Source organism: Urocampus carinirostris, chromosome 3, assembly GCF_059441175.1.
Source record: "Urocampus carinirostris isolate Australia breed hairy pipefish chromosome 3, RoL_Ucar_1.0, whole genome shotgun sequence".
Lineage (NCBI taxonomy): Eukaryota > Metazoa > Chordata > Actinopteri > Syngnathiformes > Syngnathidae > Urocampus > Urocampus carinirostris.
In genome coordinates this window covers 38,878,223-38,888,113 of record NC_142351.1, presented here as the reverse complement: position 1 = coordinate 38,888,113, position 9,891 = coordinate 38,878,223, and the positions used below count along the sequence as shown (strand labels likewise).

General features: G+C 41.2%; 1 protein-coding gene across 1 annotated transcript; it reads left to right on the top strand.

Annotated features, from left to right (window-relative positions):
- Positions 1–4,246: 4,246 nt before the first annotated feature.
- Positions 4,247–7,453, top strand: gbx2 (gastrulation brain homeobox 2). Its single transcript, XM_088329993.1, has 2 exons — positions 4,247–4,894; positions 6,598–7,453. The coding sequence occupies exons 1-2, from the start codon at positions 4,480–4,482 to the stop codon at positions 7,116–7,118; spliced, it is 936 nt and encodes a 311-aa protein (XP_088186119.1). The 5' UTR covers positions 4,247–4,479; the 3' UTR covers positions 7,119–7,453.
- Positions 7,454–9,891: the final 2,438 nt, after the last annotated feature.

Genomic DNA, 9,891 nt, shown 5'->3' with positions numbered 1-9,891 from the left:
CCTTCGGGGAGAGGGTTTTCGGGGCGTTCAAGCGTGCCCTTGACTCAACCCATCAGGAGACGGGAGGGGAGGGCTGATTCACCGAGGGTCAGAGGTCGCACGGCTACATATGATAATGTGGCGTTTCTGACCGTTTGACGCCCGCTGACACTTCAAGTCTATTACAGGCGTGGGGAAGGTATGGCACGCGAGCCAGATGCGGCTCTTTTCATGACTACAACTAGACTTTGGATTAAATTATCATTTTTTTAACACTCCTTTTGTATTCGTATCCCCACCGAGCCGGTTTTAATTTGAGATGCATACAAAAAACACATACATTTGTTCATTGCATCAAGGCTTCTTGACTTTGTCTGGGATGTCTGTTTCGACAAAATCAGGTACAAAAATCCCTACATTATAAAATGTTTGTTTGAAACTGTAATATTTGTGCTTTAAGTGTTGGTTTTGACCCAGCTATGAAAACAAAATGATAAAACACTAGCAGATTCAGATTCAGATTCAGATTCAGATTCAGATCTACTTTATTGTCATTCTAGTACACGTGTATACAGAACGAAATGTCGATGCATCTGACCCCCACAGTTTCCTTGAATGTACAGATATAAATAATGTTGTATTGTATTTTGGCTACGTGTAGTATTTTACCATAGTGCCGATAGTGCAAGAAGAGTAGCTAACCAGATGTGCAATATGGGCAGTCAGGTTAACAAGTCAGGTACACAGTAACATTAACACTGTAACAATAACGCTGTAATTACAATAGTGCAGAGAGCAATGTGCAAGGAGTGGCAAGCTATAAAAAAACTGCCAGTAGTGCAAAAGTCAGATTAGCAGCCGTTTAGATTTAAGTTAACTATATATTAGATTGACCATTTAACAGTCTAATGGCCAGGGGGACTAGACTATTGCGGAGCCTGGTGGTCCTGCACCGCACACTGCAGTACCTCTTCCCAGAGGCTAGCAGAGTGAACAGTCCATGATGGGGGTGAGAGGGGTCCCCGGTAATGTTTTTTGCATGGGATAGGCAGTGCTTCTGGCCAATGTCCTGAATGGAGGGAAGTGTAGTCCCGATTATTTTCTCTGCTGTCCTCGTTACCCTCCTCACACTACCCCAGTCGGTAGCGCTGCAGCCTCCACACCACACAGAGATACAGCTGGTCAGGATACTCTCTATGGTGCCCCTGTAGAATGTAATGAGGGAGGGTGGGGGCAGGTGGGCTCTCCTCATCCTCCGCAGGAAGTACAGGCGCTGCTGTGCCCTCTTAACCAGTGATGCAGTGTTTACGGACCAGGTGAGTTTGTTTGTAATGTGCACCCCTAGGAACTTGATACTGCTGACAACCTCCACAGCCTTGTTGTTGATGCAAAGTGGGGCATGGTTGGGCTGGTTTTTCCTAAAGTCGACAATGATCTCTTTAGTTTTGTCGACATTCAGGACCAACAGCCAAAACCTAAATCATAATTGGATCGGACATATTGTGCATTAAATGCAAGTAATATATCTGCAAAGAAGACACTAAAAGTGTCCATTTTGTGCATCTTAACACATACAATACTTTCATACACAAGTTTTACCCTCATTTGGTTGTTTGTTTTGGAACTAGTAATCGATCTTGACCCTTGTTGTTGTTTGTTTGGTCTTGTAAACGTATATTTTGTGTTTTGACTTGTTGTGCCAGGGCAGCACGGCGGTGCAGTGGTTAGCGTGTGCGACACAGTTCTGAGGTCATGTGTGGAGTTTGCATGTTCTCCCCGTGCTTGCGTGGGTTTCATCTGGGCACAAAGGTTTCCTCCCATGTTCCAAAAACATGCATGTCAGGTTAAATGGGCGGTCCAAATTGTCCCTATTTGTGAATGAGCGGGTGAGTTGTCTGTCTCTGTGTACCCTGCGGCTGGCTGGCAAGCAGTTCAGGGTCTCCTCTGCCCACTGCCTGAAAATAGACATTCCCGCACCCCCGTGACCCTAGTGAGGATAAGCCGTGCAAATAATTGATGGATGGATGTATGGATGGATGACTTGTGCTTTTCATTTTATATTTGTAAAGGTCGTGTTGCTAAGAAAGGGATTTTAGCCTTGATCTTTAAGTAAATATCTAGGAGTCGAACCGACTCTAACACTATATGTTACTATCATCGTCAATCATAAGATGTGTACCCCTGACTAATAGTCGGGTAACAAATGAACTTTTTACTCATTTAAATCATTATTTTGAGGTTCATTTAAACATTTTTCCGAATTGAAATATAGGGGTATACTTGTGGGGAATAGAAAGACCAATGTTTTTCAGTTGATTTCGGACATGAGTCGCCACCGAATTCACTAACTCAGGAGTGTTATTGCATTTAAGCCAGAGTGCAATACCAAGGTTCTACCAATAGAGGCAGAAGCACTGAAGCGCTTTTCCACCTTTAAGAATGGTAAGACAAAATGTCACTCTGATTTTATCCCCTCCATCTCTTCGCCGATGAGATGCATCAGAATACACATGCGAGTGTCACGTCCACATTTGACCATTTCCTGGATAATTATTCAAGCGTGTATTTTTTTCTGTTCAGTTCTTAAAAAAATACGAATGATCACCGACACCCTTGTGGACTTTTAAGACGAATGTTTGTAGATTTCCAGGATGTCGAAGATTTGTGTCTATAAAATGGAATGGAGGACAAATAATGACCCCAACGGTAGCACTGTGGCCACATCACGTAGCTGGTGGTAATCTCATTTGCAGTTTCATTTTGTGCCATTTTTAAGAGAAAAAAAAAAAATTGCTCACACCTTGTTTTGAGACCATCATTCACGACCAATGTTTTGCACATTACTTAGTTGAAGTTATTCACTACTTTTTCCAAAAAGTAACTGAGTTAATACCGGAGTTACTCTATCATAAAAGTGACTATTTCCGTTACTCTTAAAAAAAAGTTGTATGTCAAAGAATTTGAAATTTTGTTAGCAAATATGAAACACAGAGTGACCTCTTTGACCGTAATTTACCTGAAGACAAAAGTTTGATCAGCTCAGTTCACTAAAAAGAGCCATCTCTTTCAGGTTGTTTTTTTTTCATCTTGACATATTTTAGCAAGTGCAAACTGGAAGTTAGCATCTTTACCAATCGTAAACACGGATACATTGTATTTATTCATGTGTAGCATTTTGTTTTTACCTAAGAAAGAACTCGAGGTTTGGGTGAATTTTATACATGTGGTTTTACAGCAGTATATTACCGTACATGCAATGATTGTTCAGTCTGTCGTGTCCAGCATGGTCGCCGTGGCGACCGGCTGGCCCCACCCCCTGGGCACCAGCTGAAGCAGATCGCCTAATTTGCGCGTTTGCTTCTTAAGAGGGGTTGTGGGTATTGCGGGTGCTGGTTTATTGCATTTTCCGTTCTGTTTTGCTCTGCCCTGTTTTGTTTGAGTCGGAGGAAACCTGTGTTTGCACGTTTTGAGTAAAAGCCTGTTTTGTTAGTATTCCTAGTCTAAGTTTCTGATTGTAAGCCTTGTTTCGTTTTGTCCCTGAGTGTTGGACGACTTTTATTTTGCTAAATAAAAGTATTGATCGTTAACGCAAATTAGTTCATCCTTCCTGCCTCTTGCCTCTGTTCTGGTCCGGTCTCCTGACACAGTCGCTGACAGAAATCGCAAATCATTGGAAGTAATGGGAATAGAAGCCGGGTTGCGGTGGAGAGAGTGCCAAATTCTAACCCCTAGACCACATATAGATGACATACAAAAACATTTCATGTCATTATAGCTTTATTTATTTTTTTACAGTACCAGATAACAGACAGTCGTCCTGAAAGATGTACTGAAACACAAAAAAACACAACGAGGGAAACATTTTGTTGGTGTATCTAATGATTATTCGGACTTTAAGGGCCTTGACTAATTATATTGTAAATGTTATGTAGGTATAGTGTTCATAGTTTATGTTCTCAATAAATTATTATGACCATGGCTGCACATATTCATCGTTTGTAATGCTTAGTTTGAGCTAAGAAAAAGGGGAACACAATTGTGAACCCATTTTTAATTTAAAAAAAGGGTAAATTTGGCTACTGTGGAAATCTAGGACAACAAATTCATCCTGTATAATATAATTCTAAAGTGTCAAATGACAACAGAACAAAAAAGGAAAGCAGGAACACCAATCGGCGTGAAACGTCACGCCGGAGGTGGCTGTGACGTCACAGCGCCTAACCAATTGCTGATCACTATGTGCGCGGATGGGCGGGGCATAGCCCCGCGCGGTTAAACAGCGGGAGCGCAAATCGAAATCCCCAAACGTCCGTGCACGCACTGCGGAAGGAAAGTTGCTCACAAGGCCGGGATGGAATGCGTCTGCCGCGTCCCGCTCTCCTGAACCCCGCCGGGATCCTCTAACCAAGGCTCTCCCTGAAGCCCACCGGGGGCTCCGCGGCCCCCCTCTGCCGCCTCGCCCACTTACCCGCCCGCTTATCGTCCGGCGTCGGCGTTCTCATGAGCGCCACGTCCGGTCCGCCCTTCGTGGTCATGCAGCGGCCACTCGGAAGCAGCTCCGCCTTCAGCATCGACTCTCTCATCGGCGGGCCTCCGCAGCCCAGCCCGGGACATTTGGTGTACGCGGGGTACCCCATGTTCATGCCCTACCGCTCGGTCATGCTGCAACCGCCACCGCCGCCGCCTCCTGCTCCCCCGCCGCCACCGTCCATGCAGCCGGCCGGGCACCCCGCTCACCTCAGTGCGCTACAGGGCGGCTTCTGCCCCGGCCTGGCGCTCACCTCTACGCTCATGGCCTCGCTTCCCGGAGGATTCTCGGCCGGCCAGCAGCGCCAGGATTCCGGGCGGGAGCACGGCGAGGACGCCAAGAGTTTGCCGCCGGTGCCGGCTAAAGACGACGCAGATACGCCGGCAGGTAAACCTCATTTCTGATTGGTTGACGAGGGGAAGTTGGCCTTCCGTTAAAGAGGCAAGACATATCATGTGTTTATTGCATTATATTTCATGACTATTATTTATTGTCAAGAAACCTCTTTTTGAAAACAAGTATGTATTTATTATCTATTATTTATCATCTGATTATTAACTTAACGGCAAAAACTTTTTGGATGGGGATTTTATGCATTTACTATATTAATTTTCATTGTTAAAATAATTATTTGAGGTAAACACTTCTAAAAATGAAGTATTCCTTATTTATTCTATTATTTTTCTTATTCTTCATTTTAATTATTTGTTGAGAAGAAACGCTTAATGAGTGGTAACATTCTGTATTATGTTATTTTTCATTCATATTTTATTAAGTTAAATGTTTTTCAAAATGAAATAGACCTAACTTTTATTCTTTATGAACATTTAACTAGAAAAAAATGCTTTATGGAAGATAATATTCTGTATTTATGGTATTTTTACATTATCAAGGTAATGCTTTTTGTATTGAAATTGGATGTATTCTATTATATTTCATTGGTCATATAGATTTGGGTAAAGCTATGAAAAGCAAATGGTATGTTTTGATATAAATTATATTTTTGGAGAAAGGCATTTTGAAACGAAATATTCTGAATTACGTTATTATTTTTGTTACCAATGATATTTACTCGAAGAAACGCTTTTTAAAATGTAGTATTCGCTATTCATTAGATAATTTCCCTTCTATTATAATTAACTTACATGGGGAACTGTTTTGGAAGATTGTGCATACTACTATTCGTTACTATTATTATTTTGATATTAGGGATACAGTTTTTGAAAGAAAATATTCAGCATTTATTAGATTGTTTTTAATTACATATAATATGTATTGAATATTAGACTATTTTAAATGCTGTAGGTTTTCACAAGGAGGCTAAAACGCTACTTTAAAAATGATCATTTATTCTAAATTTTGGTTCTCATTGTTTTTTTATTACAGTTTTGAGAATTGTTATCATTAAAATCACGATAAGATTTGCAGCATATGCGCGTCTTTTTCAACCCCTTTTTAACCAAATTACCCAGAAAAAAAGCAACATGAAATTAGGTCAAGTAGCAAGTGCATTTCTATATTAACCCCTCCGGTTGTCTTCATGTCTAAATGACCCACCACTGTGTTGTTAAAACCCCAGAAAAAAATCCGCAAAATTAAATTTGATTTAACTTTTAAATGTTATGATTTTTCATGTATAGGTTCCAACAGTAAATTAAATGTTGTTGTTTTTAAAAAAGAATTCACATTTCCATGTAAACCGTATAGAAAAAGTACAAAGATTGTCCTTAAAATGAGGACAATATTCACCGTAAAATGTACTAAAAACTGTAAATTTATCTTGCAATTTATTAGGGAATTTTAATAATCATCATTATTGCAATATTTTTCATTGCATGAGTCTAAAAATGCACTATACTTTTGTTGCACTATTATAACTTGGGCTAGGCTCAAGCACTATTTTTATATACGTTTGTCTATTTTTCTTCTCTTTGAAATATTTATTGAATGTTTAATCTCGTTGCATACAATGTTTCGCAACGTTGATATCGATCACAAAGATTATTCAATTCAACACGAAGGTTTATTCAAAACAGGCAAAGAGAACCAATTAGTAAGAGTATTAACGCCGTTATTTGAATCAATCGTAGCGCGAGGGCATGCAAGTCCGGACGGGTACAAAGAGGAGGACTGCACCCGCAGGGACGAGAGTTTCTCCATGGACAGCGATGTGGACTACAGTTCGGACGACAACATGATGAGTTCGGCTGCGGCCGGCCTAGATGATGGCCTGCGCCTTCACGGTTCCGTCGGCTCCGGTTCAGGCCCACCGGGAGGCGGAGGAGGAGGAGGCGGGGGTAAGAACCGCAGGCGGCGGACTGCCTTCACCAGCGAGCAGCTCCTGGAGCTGGAGAAGGAGTTCCACTGCAAAAAGTATCTGTCCCTAACCGAGCGCTCCCAGATTGCGCATGCGCTCAAACTGAGCGAGGTCCAGGTAAAGATCTGGTTCCAGAACAGGCGCGCCAAGTGGAAAAGGGTCAAAGCCGGTAACGTCAACAACAAGTCCGGGGAACCGTCCCGGAACCCCAAGATCGTGGTTCCGATCCCGGTGCACGTCAGCCGCTTCGCGATAAGAAGTCAGCACCAGCAACTGGAGCAGAGCCGACCCTAGAATCTGTGGGTCCTCCCTCAAGAACTGAACTCCAGTTTGTTTGTTTTTTTTTCAGAGCGCCTAGCACTTGTTTCCTTTACGCTCTTGAAAAAAAAAAGTTTATTTAAAAAAAATGTTTTACAAGTGCAATGGAATCTAAATTGATTCAACAGGGACAAAAAAAGTCCTCATTTGGAGGTACAATATTCGAAAAAGATCCGAAAACGGACCAAGGACGGAACTTTTTGAGTTTTCTCCTTTTCCCTCCAACCCCCCAGAAAGACGCAGCTAGTTTATTTATATCCAATTGTGCTCAGTGACTTCCAATGTTAAATATTAAATACGTATCAATGAAAGTGTCTTTTATTCTTTACTGGTACACCAGTTTTATTTTGAAAAACAAGAACACTAAAAATACAAACCGTGCGCACTCGGAGGCCTCACCCGTTTCAAAATGAAATCAAATTAGTGATGCTGTTGAAATAAAAACATGACGGTCTTTAAAGACTATTTCATTGCTTCAATACCACAGCAATACAATTTTCAAAATAAAGACGAAGGAATATTACGGCAAAAAGTTTTAATCATGACTACTTTATTGGTATTTCGTTAAAAACACTTTAAATTAACAATGTTCGATACAATAAGGAAACCATGTAATTTATTGTCAAATTATTAGCAAAATAACAAAATATTCACGGTGTGGATGCCCTATGTGGGGAGGTCGATTAAAAACGAAAATAAGCTAAACACATTTTCTAACCTAATTACTTGTATTTCAAAAGATAATTGGTCCCCCATTACCAGGTTAGGATTTTTTTTTATAAAGTACAAATTCGGGCCAATAGGTTTACAAGAGTTTCTATTTATTTTGGCGCCTTTAAGTACAGCTATAAAATGTATTTTCAAAAAAATTACTTGTATCATTTTACGTATACTGGCGAGAATTCCCGTGAAATCTCACTTTCAAAGAGGTTGAACGACCGGATTTTCCTGATTCCTACTTTAAACGGAGGACTATGAACGCAACATCTTTGAATTACAGTCATACGTCAGTGCTCGACTAAAATCCTTTCGGAATCGGTTTTCAAACACCGAAATGTTGGAGTACCGAAACATTTTTTTTCACATACGAGGTAGTAGAATTTACTCTTATGTTAATGCTTATTCCAAACTACCCGAATTATAAATAAAAAAAAATCTTCATATATAAATAGCTAATCTATTACGGCAGGGCAGTGGTTAGCGCGGGTGCAGCACAGTTCTGAGGTCATCAGATCAAACCTTCCCGTGTGGGTTTTGCATGTTCTTCCCGTACTTGCGTGAGTTTCCTCCGGGCACTCCGGTGTCCCCTGCCCACTGCTGGGATGGGCTCCAGCACCCCCACGACCTTATTGAGGATAAGCCATGCAGATAATGGATGGATGGATTTTTTTAAACATGTGCATAAACCGGGAGACGGATTAGTCCTGCCAGAATGTACTTGCCCAAGACACACCACAGGAAGTGGTGCCCCAACGCCATTGGCGGATAAGCGATCCGTGAACCGAGAACAAACAATTATTCAAACGTGTCTATAATAAAGATGAAAAAAGATAAAGAAGTATAAAGCAAGTTGAACCATTTACTGTACCTTTTGAGCATTGGTTCAATAACAGATTCTCGCATTTCACAATTTTATCATTCTTCAACTCGACCGCTCAGTTTTCCTTTTTACCAGATCACTAATATTCTCAAGAACCATTATTATTGGTAAAAAAGGCAATAAAACACACTAAATCACTGGGCTAACAGCCAAATTGGCCACTCATCTCACTTTATGAGCTGTGTTCAGGTTTGTTTAAGTGACGATTTTTGTTCACATGTACAGAGAGTAAAATAGAGTAAAAAATTACTCTATTCATTTGTTCAAAAAGAGTCGTGTATTACTGCAGTAACTGTATATTGCAATCCCTCTTTAATCGCGGGGGCCACAACCACTTGCGATATGCGAAAACCCCCAAAGTAGACCACGCCCCTATTTTAAAATGTGCTTTAGAATGGAGAGCCTGCTGATTTAAGTGCCTTCTACTGGTCTCTGCACGAAGCAGTGTGAGATCAGGGTTAATGTACCACATGAGCCCAGTTCATTTCAAGCGGAAATAAAATAACGGCAAAGAAAAAGGGCCGCCAGCGATATGCAAAAGGGGATAATGGGTCGCTGCTGCACAAGTTCAATTCATTTTTCTGTGGACAGAACAGCAAAAAAGAGACAGCAGGCCTGATAAAAAGGCGCTCTTCAGTTTCCTGCTCACAGTAGTATGCAATTGGGGGTAATGGATCGCAGCCGCATAAGTGCAGTTGACTTTTTGGTGGAAAGAATAAAAAAGAGCCGCCGGGCCCGAAAGAAATGCGCTCTGAGGGTTCCGCTCGCAGCAATAAGCAATCGGGGATGACGAATCGCGCCTACACAAGTGCGGTTTACTTTTTGGTGGACAGAAAGACAAAAATGCGCTCGCAGCAATAAGCAACTGGATAATGGATTGCGGAATATTTTTCAAACTGCGATGCATTGGGGCCACAGAATACAAAGCCCTCAGTAGCGAGGGATTACAGTAAGTCCAAATTTCTCCCCTAAACAGAGGACCCTGAACACAACAACACTGAGATACATTTATGGCTTATATCTTCTACTTAATGTCCTTGAAACAAAATAGACATTTTATTATGATTGTCATGATTGCACAAAACCTGCAATTGGCTAAATGCTAAAAAAATACCGAATGACAACTAACAGGCACAAAGCAACACAGAG

What these genes read in the sequence shown, in the direction of transcription:
- gbx2 (XM_088329993.1), top strand. Translation starts at nt 4,480, where the DNA reads ATGAGCGCCACGTCCGGTCCGCCCTTCGTGGTCATGCAGCGGCCACTC. An exon ending in CGACGCAGATACGCCGGCAG is followed by an intron (nt 4,895 to 6,597) that starts GTAAACCTCATT and finishes AATCAATCGTAG; the next exon opens with CGCGAGGGCATGCAAGTCCG.